Below are 20,705 nucleotides of genomic sequence, written 5' to 3' on the forward strand. Positions count from 1 at the left end.
GCTGGGACGATGGTGGACCCAAAGAGGGATAGGAGCTCTGTGCCCCACCCCCCATCCCCTGCCCTCTGAATCTCTCCTGTTTGGCTGTTCCCGAGTTGTATCCTTTCTAGTGAATGGGTATGGTAAGTAAAGTGCTTTCCTGAGTTCCGAGAGTCACTTCAGTGAATTACTGAACATGAGGACGGGGGTTATGGGAACCTCTGACTTAATAACCAAGTCAGATGGATGTGTAGGGACCCAATACTTGACACCGGTGTCTGAAGTGAGGGCAGCTGGTGGAACTGAGCCTGAAACCCATGGAGTCTGATGCTAGCTGAACTGAACTGTACTGAACTGAACTGAGCTGTAGGAGACTCAACTCAGTTGGTGTCGGAACTGGTTGGCATCCAGAGAGAACAAAAACCTACCAAGGAGAGATCAAGTTTCCATTCCTGGAGATGGTATATATTCAGGCAGGGACGGATGAGCTGACTGTTCGCAAAGCGGTCTCAGGGATTCATGTCTTGGGTGGGGGATGGGCCTAGATGAACTCTGGAGCTAGAAGGTATGGTCCACGGTCTGTGCTGATCTGCCAAGAGTCTGTGATGGAGTTGACAGCAGTGGAGAGCAAATCTTAGGGGACACAGCCAAATAAGCAAATACATATTTTTTAAAAAGAACCATTAAAAAAAAAAAGGTGAACCAGAAAGGACCACTTCTTTCCCAAAGACTTCAAGGAAGGCTGCCACCGTGCTGAGTGTAGTGTCTCTGAGGTGCTGAGACCACAAGCCAACCTTCATGTAAACCTGCAGCTCCATCCTATATTACTTGGGTGGCTTAAAAGTCTTGAGCTGGGAATTTAGTTTCAAGGTGTCTGGCAAAAGCAAAAGCAAATCCTTCCTCTGATTCTGAGAGCGATTCTAATATGTGGTTTTTCCCCACATGGCCTGGGTGCTTAGTGAAAGTGAAAGTTTCTCAGTCATGTCCAATACTTTGCGAACCCCTGGACTGTACAGTCCATGGAATTCTCCAGGCCAGAATACTTGAGTGGGTAGCCTTTCCCTTCTCCAGGGGATCTTCTCAACCCAGGGATTGAACCCAGGTCTCCCGCATTGCAGGCGGATTCTTTACCAGTTGTAATTCAACTCAATTCTGACACTGTCTGCCTAGAGATAGGGTTGGATCCCGCAGGTTAAGGGATCAGTCCCACAAGACTGCTTGTTATCTGCAACTTCAGATGCAAATTGCAGATCCTGATTGTCATCTGTGCTTCTGATTAACTGGCTGTAGGTTTAAGGTTCTGATGACTCTCCCCTTGGATTTGATTAATTTGCTAGAGCACAGACCTCAGAGAAACACTTTACTACCTAGATTGCTGGTTTATTATAAAAGAACATAACTCAGGAGCCACCAGATGGAAGAGATGCACAAAACAAGGTATGTGGATGTGGGGCAGGTGTGGAGCGTCCACACTCTGAGCGTGCAGCTCTTCTGGAATCTCCACGTGTTCATGCATCCACAAGCTCTCCAAACCCTGTCCTTTTGGGGTTTTATGGAGGCTGCGTCACATAGGCACAATTGATTAAATTATTAGTCATTGGTGATTCAACTCAATCTCCAGCCCCTCTCCTTCCCAGAAGGTTGGGGTTGGACTGAAAGTTCTAACCCTCTAATCACGTGGCTGGTTCCTCTAGTGACCAGACCCCATCTTTAGAAAACTTAGGGGCTTTCCTAAATACATCATGATCACTCTCACTAGAAAATCCCAAGGGTTTTAGGAGTTCTGTGCCAGGAAGTAGTTCAAGGACCAAATGATATATTTCTTATTATTAAATTGCAGTATCACATGCTCTACCAAGGGGCAACTCATCCTATGCCTTCCATTATTCCTAAAAAGTCATCTTCAAGAACAACAAACAGCACACAATCAGGCAGCCAAGCACAAAGAAAAATAGTACACCATGAGCCAGGTGTATGCCAGGAGAAAAATCTAACAGACAGAGGGTTACCAAAAAACCTCACATATGGGAATTATCAGCCATAGATGATAAAACCATTATACTATGTTTTAAAAAATAAAAAACAAATTTGACATTAACTGAAGGGAAGAGCAAACTACAAAAAGTGACAAAAAAAAAAAAAAAAACCCTTAGAATAGGCAATGGTTTCTTAGATACAACACGAAAAGCACAAGCAATACAAAAAATAGATGAACTACATGTTATCAAATTAAGACACTTTTACGTTTCAAAGGATACAATCAAGAAAGTGAAAAGACAACCTCCAGAATGAGAGGAAATTTTGGCAAATCATATATCTGATAAAGGCCTATTACCCATACTGTATCGAGAACTCTTAAATTGTAATAATAAGAGGAAAAATGACTCAATAGTGAAATTGCTTTGTAATTTGTTCACCGGTTTGAAAAACTTCAGACAGCTGTATTGAGCCTTTTAAAGCACTAACTGCTTTAACAAACTCAGAGCCTGCAGGTTTGTTTCCCTCTGAGTCTCAGGTTCCTCCATGATATTTTATCAGGCAGGGTGCTAGCACTGTCCAGCGCTTTTAACTGAAGACCAGCTTGAGACTTTTAAACCACTCAGGTGATACAAGATGGAGGTGCAAATTACAGGAAGGCTGGCTTGTGGTCATATAAAACCAGCCAAGGGGCTCCAACAGAGTACTCGTGCTCATGGCTTTGGTGGAAACAAAAGACAATAGCTGAGGCTTGGTATCATATTTCCCACAGAGGCAATCCGAGACAGGACTGTGTTTTAAACAAAACAGACGACAAGGATTTATTAAATCAGTAACTCCACCAAATGGTTTCAAGGATGTTAAGTGAACCACCCAAGGCTGCACTACTGGTGGATTATGGGGCAGGATTTGAACCCAAGCAGCCTGACTCTAGAACTACTGCTGCCCATGATCCACCATAGATGAGTTCCAGTCCCTGACCTTGTCCTCTGGTGTGAGGCATGGCCAAGAGACAGGGCCAGGTGAGGAGTGTTTGATAACCAAAGTATGTGGCGATCTTAGGATCACACGAAGGCTCCATTTAGGTCTTTCTGGGGAGGTATAGATTTCCTCTAGACACTGGTCTTGGCAGGGGCCAAAGATGTATTTATGTCGGATGGGGCAAGCCAGTGCAGTTTGTTCATTTCAGGCTGGGCTGAAGTTCTGTAAAATGCTGGAAGCAGAAAGATGTGCTGTGGTATAGCGACCTCTGGGGTTTCTGGGACTTAAGTTCTCCAAGTAGATACTCAGTGTGGTGGCTGCTAGATTTCTGAGCACTGAATAAAGAGCACTTGATGCTTCTTATCCCGACTTAGCTCCTGGGACACCCATGGTGGCTTGACTCTGTGAAGATAGGACTGTCTTGTCTCATGAACAGGACCACCGGGGGAAGGATGTTTTCAAGCTTCAGAAGCAAATTTCCCTGGGAGTTCTTTCTTCTCTGCAGGTCAACTGACATCATTCTGGACAAGAAGTATGTCCAGGGCAGCTACTTGGGGGTTCAGTACAAGTGGGGACTACCCCTTCTGCCTCCCAGCAAAGGCAAGGTACCACGTCTGGGTGAAGGGCTTTGCTAAGATAAGGCAGAGTTGAAGATGAGCAACAACTTCCTGAATGCTGTGACTTTCAAGTTAAATTCATAGCCCATCACCAAGAACATGATTAAGGAGGCCGTCAGGAGGGCAAGGCTGGCCACCCAGCACTGTTTATGGGATCGACAACAACCATGATTACTGTTACAGCTCTCACTCACTGAACTCTCACTGCATGCTGGGCAGAGTGCTAACGGCTTTACAAGCTCAGCTCGCGGAATCCTCTCAACAATCCCAAGACTGTTTCCTTCTCCCAGATGAAGAATCTGGGCTTCAGAAAGGCTGGTTACTTGCCTAGGGTCACACAAGTAGGAGACGGGGGAGCTGGCATGTGAACCCAGGCCTGCCTGATGCCAAAGCTGGGGCTGCTGAAGCACTGCAGTGGGCTACCTCTCAGAGAGGCAGCAAAGAAGAGAAAGCTGGGGGGCTTAGCACTCTGCAGTTCTTTGGGTAGGCACTTAGGGATGGAGCGGACAGTGGAAGGTTTATTTATTTATGGCTGTGCTGGGTCTTTGTTGCTGAATGCAGGCTTTCTCTAGTTGCGGCAAGCAAGGGCCACTCTTCATGACCGTGCACAGGCTTCTCATTGAAGTGGCTTCTCTTTTGTGGAGCACAGGCGGTCTCAAGTAGTTGTGGCACACGGTCTTAGTTGCTCCTAGGCATGTGCGATCTTCCCAGGCCAGGGATGGAACCCAGGTCTCCAGCACTGGCAGGTGGATTCTTTACTGGACCACCAGGGGAGTTCGGCAATGGGAGTTTTAATAGAGAAAGGCCAGTGAGGCAAGGCCCTGTGGCCTACGCACGGATGACCAGCAGAGCCCAGGAAGAGGGCTAGGGCCCAGGTGGTGGCAGACAGGGACAGTCTCCTTCCCTGCTGTCCTCTCTGAATAAAGATGACATTTCATAATCACAGTCATTTCTGCCTCTCTTTTCTGGACCTCAACATTGCTCATATGGTAGTGCCAAGCTGACCAGTCCAGGAAAGGGGAAGAGCTGGGGTTCTGGGGACCATTCACAAAGATGATGTGAATTTGCCTTTGGCCCCATTCTGGCAGACCATCTTCCTGTGTCTCCCTGGATTTATTACAGATCTTTCAAAGGGTACCCTCACCCTGTTAATAGTACCTTCCATATAAAGAACGATGGTACTTTCCCTTCCAGCAAAGCTCTGAAGAGACCTACTGACCCTTCCCAGGCTCCCTTCAGGCAGGTCTTCTGCGGAAATGAGGATCACAGGCTGCTTACGGCTGTATCTCAGGTGCTTGGTGATGTACAGACCTCCTTACCTCATCTGAAGAGCCGTTTTCCACTCGAAACCTTCCAGCCCTTTGGATGGCTCCATCAGCATCACTGGAAATAAGCTGAGGAACAAAAGAGGACTCAGTTAGGAAGCTGTTTGCAACGCCCCTTCCATCTGTCTGTATCTGCCTAGAAGTAAATCAGATCCAGCAAGAGCTGGAGGGCCCAACCTGGAAACTGATGGCCTCTTGGAAGCTGTCAGTCACGTTCTCATACAGGTGGCCCCACAGTCTTTAGGAAGATGAACAGTGGGAAATACCTAGCCCACGAGAATGGACAGTAAGAGCATCAAATCTAAATCTGAACATATTCCAACACGGAAAAGCACTGAAGGGACGCTCCTTGAAAATCAACCTTAATAAGCGTCACAGGCGGACAAGTGCAGCTCACAGATGGCAAAACCGAAAACCAAGTCTCAAGTTCATCTGCCTTCACAGGAAAGCCTAAAAAACAATGAATGGCTGGCAGAAACTCAAGGCTCCAACATCACAGACAGCTCTTGTGCTTCATTCAATTTCAGTTTCCAAAAGGCCAATTAGCCCTTTCCAAGGCAGGCAGACTGTATTTTAGCTCCAGCAATGTGATTCTTGCAAATAGTCTTCATTCAAGGAGCTCAAAGCCAGAAAGAGACATGCTTGTGTCCAGTCACTTCAGTCCTGTCTGACTCTTTGCGACCCCAGGGACTGTATCCCGCCAGACTCCTCAGTCCATGGGATTTTCTTCAGGCAAGAATACTGGAGTGGGTTGCCATGCCCTCCTCCAGGGGATTTTCCCCAACCAAGGCTAAAACCTGCATCTCCTGTGTCTCCTGCGTTGCAGGCAGATTCTTTACCACTGAGTCATCGGGGAAGCCCACGAGTTAAGAGGAAATCAGGCCTTGGGCATCAGTCCTCAAATCACTGACTCAAGATTTAACTTACTTTCTCCTAAATTGACTGAATTTCTCAGTAGCAACTTGGGAGAATGACATGCCTTTTTTTCAACTTTTTAAATCTGCCCACAAATTTGCAGCAAAGATCTTCCAATGATTTCCATATCCCAGACCCATTAGAACATGCTTGCCCAGTGGGGCACTTCTCACCACTCTAATGCAAGACTCACTCAGTGAAAAGATACAAGGTTTCTTAAGAATGATTATCTCATGTTCTAACTTGTGTTTAAGAGACATGAAGGTGTGAAAATACGTGGAAAAATTTCACTTATTTTCAAGGAAACCTGTTTGAAAATGACTAGTAAACTTTTCCCATGATAAATACAAAAATAATAGAATATAATATTTACTGAGAGCTTCTATGTACCATATATTCCTCTGGCCTTAATATTTGAGTCATAAAACAACACAAAGTAGATTCTGTCATTAGTCTCATTTATGAGTGAGGAAGCTGAGGCAGAGGAAGGTTAAAATAATTGGGCAAGATTACATTTAGTCTGTGGTAGGCAGGCAATGTGAACACAGGCAGTCAGATTTCAGAAGCCTGTTCTGACCTCTACCCTACTTAACCATCCTCCATGGAATGTCCATAATAAGGTACAGTTTTTATACCTAACCTATATCCTGCAAAATAACTTTAAAAACAAACACGAAGAAGGTTTATATATATGTTTAGCTTTGATGTCATCTGATCATTACACTGTTGATAAACTGAAAATGGGCAATAGAGGCTTTGTAGTAAAGAATTTAATCTGCCCAGAGAGAGGTCTGGGGGTTTCCCGGGTGGTCCAGTGGTTAAGAATCCACCTTCCAATGCAGAAGACTCCGGTCCGATCCCTGCTTGGGGAACTAAGATCCCATGTGCCGCGGGGCAGCTAAGCCCAGGTGCTGCAAACTACAGATCTGCACACCCAGGAATCCAAGGACCAAAACTAGACAGAGAAGCCCATGCGCCACGAGGAAAGATTCCGCATGCTGCAATGCAGATCCCATGTACTGCAGCTAACATCCAACATAGCCAGATAAATAAATACTTTTTTTTTTTTAATAAAAGAGAGCGATACCTTTGTTCTGACGTTTATTCTCGGCTCCTGGCAGGTGATCTCTAAGCCCTGGGGATGTCCTACATGAGTGTCTCTTTCCCTGGCGACTATTGAGCCACACGGGAGAGTATGGTGGGGGCTTTAGGTCTCTTGGTATCAGATCTACCTCTGGACACCAAGACTGAGATGGGCTTCCCTGGTTGTCACCACTCCATGTGTACATCACACACGGTTGCTAGGAGGCAAGGATGCTGACCATGACCCCATGGGAGAGGACAGCTGGAAGGCCTGCATTTGGAGCTCTCCGGGCTCTGTCTCATGTGTCTGTCCCCTTGGCTGCTGTAATAAACAGGAAGAGAGCTTAACAGCTTTCTGTACATTCTGAGGTCACATTTGGATTTGGCAAGAGAAAGTGAAAGTCACTTAGTCGTGTCCAACTCTTTGAGACCCCATGGACTATACAGTCCATGGAATTCTCCAGGCCAGAATACTGGAGTGGGTAGCCTTTCCCTTCTCCAGGGGATCTTCTCGAACCCAGGTCTCCTGCACTGTGTGTGGATTCTTTACCAGCTGAGCCACAAGGGAAGCCTTGGCAAGAGAACAGAGCCACAATCAATTTCTAATGTCTGCCATTGGTGTATAAAGAGAGAGGGTGACGCACACATCCTTGCCTTAGAGGTTGGTAGACATACTCCTCACTCTAGCAGCAATTCTCATCAGGGACTCAGAAGCTTGGGAGAAGGGCTGATGGTCAATCACTGATTCACTCATTCATTTGCATAATAAATGTAAAGAGTGGTGGACTATATTCCAGACACTGCCAGGCACAGGCTATGATGACCTTTTCCTTGGCTGAGATTAGAACAAGAAGCTTCTTGCTCATCTTGATTGAAAGGTTCAAGAAGAAGAAAGGGAAGAAATATTTAATGATTTGATGGTTAGAAAGAATTCAGCTCCCTCTGAACAATCATCACAAATTCTCGAAGACCCTGAATTTCCGCCTCCATCTAACATCACTCTCCCTACCACCAACCATCTCCATAAGCTTGCTGTCATCTCTCCCCTGGGTGACTGCAACCACCTCCTAACTGGCCTGAATGCTCCCTACCATCGCTTTTCTCCAAACCACGCTTCACACCAAAGAGCAGGGATTTTGGCATCTACAAATCCAATTGCCTCGTGATCCCAGCTCCATCCTGGCAGCCCCTTCCTTCCCACCAGAGGATGAACATGTATGGGAACCCCTCACTTAGAAGGTCCTCTCCCACCTTTCCCTCATGAATGCCTCATCATTCAATTCCACCACAGTCCCCACTTCTCAGACCCCTTCCCTGACTTCAATGCCTGCAAAAAGGCCCCCAGCAAGGCTCAGAGGGGTGCTCAGGGTCCTGGTTGATGTTCTTTTGTGCCACTACCAGATTCATGCCTGTCTCTCCTCACTCCCTCTGAGAAACTCAGGAAGACTGTTTTCTCACCATTGTATTCCCAGAGCTATGCTCATTGCCTGACATAGTACTGATACTAAATATTTATTACACAGGAAATCCATCAATAGATGAATGCCAAATCCTATGGAAATGACCAAAGGGCTAGAAGACTGAGTGCAAGATCACCTCCAGTCCTGGAAACCAAAGAAAGTTCATTACTCACATAAGTGATTTCAGAGATTCTACCCGGTCTGTCTTGAAAGAAAGATCAAGGTGAAGGACAGACCAAATCACCATGGTGCAAGGGAAAGGCAGCCTGAGTAGTAACTGTCCAACCCGGCAGGTCAGACTGACACTGCTAGGCTCACACTGCCAAGGCCTATCTGCTGTGTGGGCGGGTGTTCGGGCAGCAGGTGGGAAGGCGACCTTCCAGTCCCACTGGGGAAGTGACTCTTGCTGGCACATGGAATAGCAGTCCCAGAGCTCCCCTGCCTGCCACCCACTCCCCACCTCACAGTGGGCTCGGGCAGCTGGGTGAAAAAAGCCGAGGGTGCTGTGGAGGCTGGTGCAGGTGGGGACTGGTCCAGCAGCTGGCATGAAAGGGAACAGCGCTCCAGTGAATGAGAGGTTGAAAAAAATAATACTGCAGGAGGAAAAAAATCCTTTTAATATGACAGAGAAGCTGTTTCCCTCAGTAGTTATCCTTCTATTATTCCTCATGAGCCTCTGATCCGGCCAATTAAAACTTAAAAATCTATAAACTCTTCCATTTGTTGGAAGGAGATTGGACTTGGCAATGACACAACGTCTACCAGAACCCATCTAAATGTCCAATACTGCACAACCAAGAAGCCTTCTCCGAGTCTCTCCACGTGGTGCTGAGTTCTGGCTGCCACCAAAATCCATTCTCATCATCTTCCACAGTAATGGAATCATAGCCAGACACACAGCTAGACTACACTTCCCTCAAGGTGGCCATTTGATTTCATCACCCCACTTGTAGGAGGGTCAAAGTCTCAGAGGCATGCAGGAATCCCGGCCCTTTAGAGAGGGGGTGCTCCCTGCCATGTGCTCTTTCCCTCTCCATGGTTAGACCTCAACGGTGAAACCAGAGAGACCTCCAAGCCCACACTGAAGACAGAGGGTTCATTCCAAGCCTGACTATGTGGGGCAGAGGCATCTGACAACTTAAAATGCGTGGCTGGATGTGACAGAGAAATGCGCTTGTTTTTAACTGCATTTTGACATTCTAAACCAGCAAGGAACAACAAAGAAAAAAATAATTAAACCTATGACAAGTCCATAATTTAAAATGTGGAAACTGATCTGAGGTATATGAGCACATGTTCTAGAAAATATATTTACTACAAAAAGCAAAGGAAATTTGAGGCCATTGCTAATTGTAATAATTTGGGAGGATACTTGATCTATGAATGTGAAATGATCTGTGATCAGCTTTCAGATGTAAAGCACAGTTTCTGAATTTGGAAATGGAAACCACATCCCACAGGGACCACAATGAATTCAAAATTAGATACCGAGAAGAAAATGCCCCCCAAAAGTAAATTAGAATATCGGTTTGAGATAAACAGAGAAAAATGATTAGCAAAAGCACAGAGAACATACCTGGGAGGAAAATGCAAGGAATAATGGACCCAGGTGTTATTCAGATGGTCTTTGGGTAGACAACCCAAGACTAACTAAATCATTCCTTAGACCAACTACTCTCTGGTAAGGTCCCCTACTAGTGAGCTAGACCACAACCAGAGAATGCCTTTATTTGCTGCAGAACAGCCTGAGAGGGTCAGAAACAAAGCAGAGGGCAGGCAGTCCGAGGTCTCACCCTCCAAGGCCAGCAGAGAGGAGGGGGCTGGTCAGTCTCCACACACAGGAATATAGCTGGCTCTTTGTTATTCTTTGGGAGAAAGGTCCAAAAAAGGACATTCCCAAGCATGCTCTGACCTTTGCAAGTGCTTTGCAGACCAGGAGTTCAGTGACCAGTGAGATGTTTTTTATTGGATCAATCCAGACCTGCACTCCTGAAGGATGGCATGAGGTAGAGGGGTAAAATGAGGAAGTGGGTAACAAGGAGACTGGAACTCCTCCTAGAGGTCATTAGAGAGAACAGCACAGACACTACAATAAATATCAATGGGTTACTCTCTCTAGGTAAAGGAAAAAAGACTCAAGGGTTGGGAATACAAACGAAACCCAATTCACTGTAAGAAGTAACAAAATAAAACAATACAATAAATACAATAAGACAATAAATCAATAACACAATAAATCATGAAAAAGAAAGGCATAATAAGTATTCATGGTAAGTTGGGGGGAAAATGGTGAGAGAATAATAAAATCAGAAGGTAGAACTTAGGAGAAAAATATCAAATTTTAAAAGTAATGGTACATGGGTAAAGAGATCTACTCACTCCCAAAATATAATAATTATAGACACTCATTCTAAGACAAAACTATTATAAATAGATGGAGTTTCTAAAAGTATAATTATAATAGGGGATTTAGTATATTTTTCTCTGATAGGTCAAAGCAAAACTAGTAAGAAATTACAGAGAAATCAAACAATAAAATGAATAAGCATGATTTAGTAGACATAATACAGAATTTATCAAGAATTCACATACCTTTTAAGGGCATCTATTAAAGCTATAAAAACTTCTATCCAGTATTCTATCCAAATACTGGATAGAAAACAAGCATGAATAAATTCAACAATAGAAACTGTACAGATGATTTTGTAGTACAGTGCAACTAAATAAGAAATTAGTGTCAAAGGATACAAAAAGGGAATTTTAAAACATACATCTGAAAAAACTCTTGGGCTAAGTAGGAAAACTAAGATTGGACACTATCCACATATCAACAATAAGAACAGTACCTATCAAAACAGATAATGGGAGAGATGTTATATTCACAGGAAAATTCTTATTTCTAAATGATTTCATTATTAAAAAAGAAAGAATAAAAACAATGAACTAAAGCATTAACTTCTAGAAGATGCAAAAAGAACAATGAGATACACCCAGGGAAAACAGGGGCAAGGAATCAATAAAAAATCAGAGCAGAAATTATAGATTTAGAAAGACAGTAGAATCAATAAACACATCCAAGAGATGGCCAGGAAGCCTGATCCTGAAAAGCAAAGAGTGCTCACTTTGGGAGCACATATACTAAAATTGGAGCAGTACAGAGAAGATTAGCATGGCCCCTGAGTAAGGATGACATGCAAATTTGTGAAGCATCCCATATCTTTATAAATTAAGACTTTGGGATTAACAGATACATACTACTGTACATAAAACAGAAAAACAACAAAGACTTACTGTACAGCACAGGGAACTATATTCAACATCTTATAATAATCTATAATGGAAAATAATCTGAAAATATATATATACATATATATGTAAATATATATGTACAAAAATGTTAGGTCTATGAATCAAGGCAAATAGGAAGCAGTCAAACAGGAGATGGCAAGAATGAACATCGACATTTTAGGAATCAGTGGACTAAAATGGACTGGAATGCGTGCATTTAACTCAGATGACCATTATATCTACTACTGTGGGCAAGAATCCCTTAGAAGAAATGGAGTAGCCATCAGAGTTAACAAAAGAGTCCAAAATGCAGTACTTGGATACAATCTCAAAAACGACAGAATGATCTCTGTTCGTTGCCAAGGCAAACCATTCAATATCACAGTAATCCAAGTCTATGCCCTGACCAGTAATGCTGAAGAAGCTGAAGTTGAACAATTCTATGAAGACCTACAAGATCTTCTAGAACTAACACCCAAAAAAGATGTCCTCTTTGTTATAGGGGACTGGAATGCGAAAGTAGGAAGTCAAGAGATACCTGGAGTAACAGGCAAATTTGGCCTTGGAGTACAAAATGAAGCAGGTCAAAGGCTAACAGAGTTTTGCCAAGAGAACACACTGGTCATAGCAAACACCCTCTTCCAATAACACAAGAGATGACTCTACACATGGATATCAACAAATGGTCAATACAGAAATCAGACTGATTATATTCTTTGCAGCCAAAGATGGAGAAGCTCTATACAGTCAGCAAAAACAAGACTGGGAGCTGACTGTGGCTCAGACCATGAACTCCTTATTGCCAAATTGCCAAATCAAATAAAGTAGGGAAAACCACTAGACCATTCAGGTATGACCTAAATCAAATCCCTTATGATTATACAGTGGAAGTGACAAACAGATTTCAGGGATTACATCTGATAGACAGAGTGCCTGATGAACTATGGACAGAGGTTCGTGACATTGTACAGGAGGCAATGATGAATTCCATCCCCAAGAAAAAGAAATGCAAAAAGGCAAAATGGTTGTCTGACGAGGCCTTACAAATAGCTGAGAAAAAAGGAGAAGGTAAAAGCAAAGGAGAAAAGGAAAGACATTCCCATTTGAATGAAGAGTTCCAAAGAATAGCAAGGAGAGATAAGAAAGCCTTCCTCAGCGATCAATGCAACGAAATAGATGAAAACAACAGAATGGGAAAGACTAGAGATCTCTTCAAGAAAATTTAGAAATATCAAGGGAATATTTCATGTAAAGATGAGCACAATAAAGGACTGAAATGGTATGGACCTAACAGCAGAAGATATTAAGAAGAGGTGGCAAGAATACACAGAAGAACTGTACAAAAAAGATCTTCATGACCCAGATAACCATGATAGTGTCATCACTCACCTAGAGCCAGACATCTTAGAATGCAAAGTCAAGTGGGCCTTAGGAAGCATCACTACAAAGCTAGTGGAGGTGATGGAATTCCAGTTGAGCTATTTCAAATCCTAAAAGGTGATGCTCTGAAAGTGCTGCACTCAATATGCCAGAAAATCTGGAAAACTCAGCAGTGGCCACAGGACTGGAAAAGGTCAGTTTTCACTCCAATCCCAAAGATAGGCAACACCAAAGAATGCTCAAACTACCGCACAATTGAACTCATCTCACATGCTAGCAAAGTAATGCTCAAAATTCTCCAAGCCAGGCTTCAACAGTATGTGAACTGTGAACTTCCAGATGTTCAAGCTGGATTTTAAAAAGGCAGAGGAACCAGAGATCAAATTGCCAACATCCATCAGATTACTGAAAAAGCAAGAGAGTTCTGGAAAAACATCTACTGCTTTACTGACTTTGCCAAAGCCTTTGACTGTGTGGATCATAACAAACTGGAAAATTCTCAAAGAGATGGGAATACTAGACCACCTGACCTGCCTCCTGAGAAATTTGTATGCAGGTTAAGAAGCAACAATTAGAACTGGACATGGAACAACAGACTGACTCCAAATCAGGAAAGGAGTACGTCAATGCTGTATATTGTCACCATGCTTATTTAATTTATATGCAGATTACACTAGGCAAAATGCCAGGCTGGATGAATCACAAGCTGGAATCAAGATTGCTGGGAGAAATATAAAAAACCTCAGATGTGCAGATGATACCACCCTTATGGCAGAAAGTGAAGAACTAAAGAACTTCTTGATGATAGTGAAAGAGAAGAGTGAAAAAGTTGGCTTAAAACTTAACATTCAGAAAAGTAAGATCATGGCATCTGGTCCCATCACTTCATGGCAAATAGATGGGGAAACAATGGAAACAGAGAGAGACTTTATTTTTGGGAGCTCCAAAATTACTGCAGATGGTGACTGCAGCCATGAAATTAAAAGATGCTTGCTCCTTGGAAGAAAAGCTATGATCAACCTAGACAGGATATTAAAAAGCAGAGACATTACTTTATCAACAAAGGTCCATCTAGTCAAAGCTATGGTTTTTCCAGTAGTCATGTATGGATGTGAGAGTTGGACTATAAAGAAAGCTGAGTGCTGAAGAACTGATGCTTTCGAATTGTGATGTTGGAGAAGACTCTTGAGAGTCCCTTGGATTGCAAGGAGATCCAACCAGTCAATCCTAAAGGAAATCAGTCCTGAATATTCATTGGAAGGACTGATCCTGAAGCTGAAACTACAATACTTTGGCCTCCTGATGTGAAGAACTGACTCATCGGAAAAGACCCTGATGCTGGGAAAGATTGAAGGCAGGAGGAGAAGGGGATGACAGAGAATGAGATGGTTGGATGGCAGCACCAACTCAATGAACATAAGTTTGCGTAAACTCTGGGATCTGGTGATGGATAAGGAGGCCTGGAGTGCTGCAGTCCATGGAGTCACAAAGAGTTGGACACAACTGAGCGACTGAACTGAATACACATAACTGAATCACTTGGCTGTACACCTGAAACTAACACAATAATGTACATCAACTATGTTTCAATAAAATAAAAAAATAAATAAAAAGCAAAGAAGAACACAAATATATGGAGTGATAATAAAGAAAATATAATTGCTAAAAAGAAAAGAGATTTTTTTTAAAGATGTGAGAGAACACCATATGAGACTATGCAAATACTACCAAAAACTTCAGTGAAATGGAAAATTTCTAGGAAAATATACATAGTGAAGATTATTTGAAAAAGAGAAAGAAACCGGAATATACTAGTAACTGTAGAACTGAAGAGGTTGTCAGACCACTGCACCAGACAGGCAGCCCTGGCTCAGAGGGTCTTTGAGGAGGGGAAGGGTCCTGTCCTCACCTGCCAGCCATACCCTCATTCACAGTAATGCAGTTTCCCTAGAGAAGAAGCAAATAGCAGAGTTCTTTTCTATTTGTTTGGTGAACAAGTTCAGGGAAACATATTAACATACATATGTATGTATTTTTTTTAACAATGGACAATTTTTTAGAATTTTTTACAGTACTGTTTCTGTTTTGGTTTGTTTGTTTGTTGATGGGTTTTTTTGGCCACAAGACGTGGAGTCATAGCTCCCTGACCAGGGACTGAACTCTCACCCCCTGCACTGGAAGGCGACATCTTAACCACTTACGTTAACAAAGTTAACTCGACCACTTAAGTCCCTTAACAAATATTCAACATCAGTAATGTTAAGAAGAAAAGACAAGCTCTTTATGTTATTTTACTTTTGTCTAACGTCTCTAATCTGGTCATACACCACATACACCAAAGGCTCAGTGGGGAGCACTGAGCCTGAGAGAGAAAAGGGAAAAAGCAAATCAAATCATCAGTTAGGATCTGCCCAGCCCTACAAGGGATTCCTTTAGAGATCCTGCACTGGCCAGTACTGGGACTGCTAGCCCCATTTAGATCTAATTTTAAATTAATTAAGATAAAGTAAAAACCACTCAGTTCCTCTGTGGCACTGTCCATATTTCAAGTGTTCAGTAGCCCCAGGTGGTGGCTACACTGGACAGAGCAAATGACAAATTTCCACAGTCATGGAAAGTTCTAATCGACAGGACTGTGTGACATGCTAGACCTTGATGCAACTCTGGGGGACCAAGATCAATTCAGTTTCTCAGGCTGAATCACCTTCAGTTAGTTGAGAACACTAAAAATGGTGGAAATTCATGTCATTTAGCATCTGCAGTAGAGGCTTTGTTCCAATCTCAGCCAAACTGATTCATTGAACACTAAACAGTGTTTAGTGTCTTAGATGTTTTATTTCTGGAAAAAAGTAATCTCCAAGCATTTATAACCGTCTCTATGATTCAACAAACTAACATAAAATAAAAAATTAAAAACAGGAAGAATAAAGTGGTATTCATTAACTACTATGAATAAAAGTATTATTAGCTTAATATTAGAGGCAATTAGATGAAAATATTTCCTAAATTAATACAAATACATAAATTTTCAGAAACATAGGCTCTTCTCCTCTCCACTGAATTGATTTGTTTCTTTGGGCTGGTGTCTGTTTCCACACCTACAGAAGTGCTAGGATTCCCTGTGATTTCTGCTTATCACGCATTGGGTACATGACATTCAGGTATATATAAGTCACAGAAACAGTATTTTAATCTAGGGAGATATCTTTTAACATTTATGTAAGTTACATCTTTAAAAACAAGATTTCAGATTTCTATCTCCCATCCCCAACTCCTTTCTTTGAAATGAGTGGTTACCAGTGTGTGTTTTAGCGCTCAATTTATCAGGCTCAGTTCCACACTTACTAGCTGTTTGACCTTGGGCAAATCACTTGATTTTTCCTCTCTAAATTTCATTTTCCTTATTTCTAAAATGAGGACAAAAAATAAAATGAAGACAATGACTGTAGCTACTTCTAGGTCTGGGGAGAGAATTCAATAATATAAAACATGGAATGATCCTAGAATAGTGTCTGGACATAGGACATGTTCAATCACGTTATAACAATATGTATTTTCTTTTTCATTTATTTTTATTAGTTGGAGGCTAATTACTTTACAGTTTTGTAGTGGGTTTTGTCATACATTGACATGAATCAGCCATGGTTTTACATGTATTCCCCATCCCGATCCCCCCTCCCGCCTCCCTCCCCACCTGATTCCTCTCGGTCTTCCCAGTGCACCAGGCCCAAGCACTTGTCTCATGCATCCCACCTGGGCTGGTGATCTGTTTCACTATAGATAATATACATGCTGTTCTCTTGAAACATCCCACCCTCGCCTTCTCCCACAGAGTCCAAAAGTCTGTTCTGTACATCTGTGTCTCTTTTTCTGTTTTGCATATAGGGTTATCATTACCATCTTTCTAAATTCCATATATATGTGTTAGTATGCTGTAATGTTCTTTATCTTTCTGGCTTACTTCACTCTGTATAATGGGCTCCAGTTTCATCCATCTCATTAGAACTGATTCAAATGAATTCTTTTTAACGGCTGAGTAATATTCCATGGTGTATATGTACCACAGCTTCCTTATCCATTCGTCTGCTGATGGGCATCTAGGTTGCTTCCATGTCCTGGCTATTATAAACAGTGCTGCGATGAACATTGGGGTGCACGTGTCTCTTTCAGGTCTGGTTTCCTCGGTGTGTATGCCCAGAAGTGGGATTGCTGGGTCATATGGCAGTTCTATTTCCAGTTTTTAAAGAAATCTCCACACTGTTCTCCATAGTGGCTGTACTAGTTTGCATTCCCACCAACAGTGTAAGAGGGTTCCGTTTTCTCCACACCCTCTCCAGCATTTATTGCTTGTAGACTTTTGGATGGCAGCCATCCTGACTGGCGTGTAATGGTACCTCATTGTGGTTTTGATTTGCATTTCTCTGAATATGAGTGATGTTGAGCATCTTTTCAAGTGTTTGTTAGCCATCTGTATGTCTTCTTTGGAGAAATGTCTGTTTAGTTCTTTGGCCCATTTTTTGATTGGGTCATTTATTTTTCTGGAATTGAGCTTCAGGAGTTGCTTGTATATTTTTGAGATTAATCCTTTGTCTGTTGCTTCGTTTGCTATTATTTTCTCCCAATCTGAGGGCTGTCTTTTCACCTTGCTTATATTTTCCTTTGTTGTGCAAAAGCTTTTAAGTTTAATTAGGTCCCATTTGTTTATTTTTGCTTTTATTTCCAATATTCTGGGAGGTGGGCCATAGAGGTTCCTGCTGTGATTTATGTCGGACAGTGTTTTGCCTATGTTCTCCTCTAGGAGTTTTATAGTTTCTGGTCTTACATTTAGATCTTTAATCCATTTTGAGTTTATTTTTGTGTATGGTGTTAGAAAGTGTTCTAGTTTCATTCTTTTACAAGTGGTTGACCAGTTTTCCCAGCACCACTTGTTAAAGAGGTTGTCTTTTTTCCATTGTATATTCTTGCCTCCTTTGTCGAAGATAAAGTGTCCATAAGTTCGTGGATTTATCTCTGGGCTTTCTATTCTGTTCCATTGATCTATATTTCTGTCTTTGTGCCAGTACCATACTGTCTTGATGACTGTGGCTTTGTAGTAGAGTCTGAAGTCAGGCAGGTTGATTCCTCCAGTTCCATTCTTCTTTCTCAAGATTACTTTGGCTATTCGAGGTTTTTTGTATTTCCATACAAATTGTGAAATTATTTGTTCTAGTTCTGTGAAAAATACCGTTGGTAGCTTAATAGGGATTGCATTGAATCTATAGATTGCTTTGGGTAGAATAGCCATTTTGACAATATTGATTCTTCCAATCCATGAACACGGTATGTTTCTCCATCTGTTTGTGTCCTCTTTGATGTCTTTCATCAGTGTTTTATAGTTTTCTATGTATAGGTCTTTTGTTTCTTTAGGTAGATATACTCCTAAGTATTTTATTCTTTTTGTTGCAATCGTGAATGGTATTGTTTCCTTAATTTCTCTTTCTGTTTTCTCATTGTCAGTGTATAGGAATGCAAGGAATTTCTGTGTGTTAATTTTATATCCTGAAACTTTACTATATTTGTTGATTAGCTCTAGTAATTTTCTGGTAGAGTCTTTAGGGTTTTCTATGTAGAGGATCATGTCATCTGCAAACAGCGAGAGTTTCACTTCTTCTTTCCCTATCTGGATTCCTTTTACTTCTTTTTCTGCTTTGATTGCTGTGGCCAAAACTTCCAAAACTATGTTGAATAGTAGTGGTGAGAGTGGGCACCCTTGTCTTGTTCCTGATTTCAGAGGAAATGCTTTCAATTTTTCACCATTGAGGGTAATGCTTGCTGTGGGTTTGTCATATATAGCTTTTATTATGAACAACATGTATTTTAATAACAGTATGGTAATGATGAATACAAAAGGCCCTGATTATTGCTAGTATGATTAAAACATTTCAATGCTGCATTTAAACTCTTGGAAAGTCTGTTTAAATGTTTGTCGCTCTTCCAGCATTATTGAGAGCCTATTTCCCCAGGCCTGTACTAACTGCTGAATTTATAAAGACAAATGCAACATGATCTGTGCCCTAGAGGAGCATAGAGCCTAGTGGGAGAGACAGACACACACAAGTAAACAGATAAATCACACACAACCTGGTTAAATGCCACAGTACAGAAGAAAGTACCAGGCACAGGGGGAGGTCAGATGCTGCAGAGATAACTCTGCCTGGGGGAGCTGAAGGTTTCGTTGCTATCATGCAATTTATTTATTTATTTTTAAAATATTTACTTATTTATTTTCTAGGCTGTGAGGGGTTTTAGCTGTGGCATTTGGGATCTTTTCAGTTTTGGCATGCAAACTCCTAGTTGCGGCATGTGTGATCTAGCTCCCTGGTCAGGCATAGAACTGGGCCGCCTGCATTGGGAGAGCAGTCTTAACTACTGGACCACCAGGGAAGTCCCACTATAATGCAATTTATTCTAGAAGATGTATAGGACCTTTAAGAAATGATTTCCAACATAAGCAGATTTTAAAAACTACCAATACTGGACAAGTAGACCATTTGCATATGCAAATAAGACATGCACACACACACACACACACACACACACACACACACAGACCTGACTTAGAAATGCTCAGAAGGGAAGAGAGAGATTCAAAATGTTTGCATCAAAAAAAGGTGGGGAGATAACGCCTGAACAAGGGTGGAAGGAGCCATCCCCTGACTGGATCCCTTCTCCTGGGGACTCTCGGTCACTTCCACTGCCTGCAGGGAGAGGTCAGAGAGGATGTTCTCTTCCTCCCACTCTTTCCTTCATCCCATTCTGCCCGTTCAAAGGCGTGGGGAAAAGACTTGGGAGGCTGGGTGGCTGGAGTGCTGAGCACCAGGGTACATGTCAGAGTACCCAAATCGGTTAGAAGAGTCTCCAACTAGGATGATAAACGTTGGCTGAAGAACCAGCATGGTCCTGGATCTGGGCTCAGACTTATCATCCACATCTCTGGCCACCATCCTCAGCAAACTCCACGTCCATCACAGTGATCTCTCTGATGTCTTTGAGCTCACACCCTTCTGCTTTCTCAAATCTAATGACCTCACTTGACTTCATGATTTTGTCATCCATTCCCAAGACCCCAAACCCATTCTCACTCACACTAGTAGAGTGTTGTCATCATAGTACCTGACGTAGAACCCACTCTGGCTCCTTTGGGTATACATGCTAGCTGGGGATCTGTGGTTAATCACGCCAACACTGCATTTACAAACCCCTGAGTCAAATCCCAGCTCTCAATCACCCCCTACTAAGTAAACTCTCATTCTCCCCTTCTGTGTTCAAAGAAACAAATTTCCATATGGCTAAGGCTATGATAGGCTCATGCTGCTTGACCATGGCTAGATCCTCACTACCACTCTCCAGTTCTTTTATCCATTCCTTTTTTACTTCCCATTATACCTCCCATCTTGGCCCTGACTTGTCAATCAACAGGTTATCACTCCAGAAACACATTTTCTTCTAAGCAGTGACTTTTCCACCTATTCTATTGAGAAATCTGCAAGTCAGGACAAGTATTCTCCTTTAACCTTTCATCTCGAAGTATATCTATCCATCCTGGCTTCTTCATTAAAATAATATCTGACTAGCAGTCTCTGATACTCAAATTCCCAGTAAAATATTTGAGAAGATTCCACACAAAAGATGACAATTCATGAGTCTGAGACTGATTTTCC

The 20,705-nt window shown here is 42.3% G+C and overlaps 1 protein-coding gene and 1 non-coding gene across 3 annotated transcripts in view; one reads left to right on the plus strand and one right to left on the minus strand.

Moving 5' to 3' along the window:
* The window catches only part of GARNL3 (GTPase activating Rap/RanGAP domain like 3), a 159,664-nt gene that overhangs the window by 80,051 nt on the left and 58,908 nt on the right, over positions 1 to 20,705 (minus strand). For both annotated transcript variants that reach the window (XM_061154616.1, XM_061154617.1), the window contains one exon: positions 4,874 to 4,948. In XM_061154616.1, the coding sequence (XP_061010599.1) occupies positions 4,874 to 4,948 (75 nt within the window). The remainder of the gene's footprint in view (positions 1 to 4,873; positions 4,949 to 20,705) is intronic.
* LOC133065668 (U6 spliceosomal RNA) lies at positions 11,452 to 11,558 on the plus strand. Its single transcript, XR_009694939.1, has one exon. It is a non-coding gene; the product is annotated as a U6 spliceosomal RNA (small nuclear RNA).

This window comes from Dama dama, chromosome 11 (assembly GCF_033118175.1).
Source record: "Dama dama isolate Ldn47 chromosome 11, ASM3311817v1, whole genome shotgun sequence".
Lineage (NCBI taxonomy): Eukaryota > Metazoa > Chordata > Mammalia > Artiodactyla > Cervidae > Dama > Dama dama.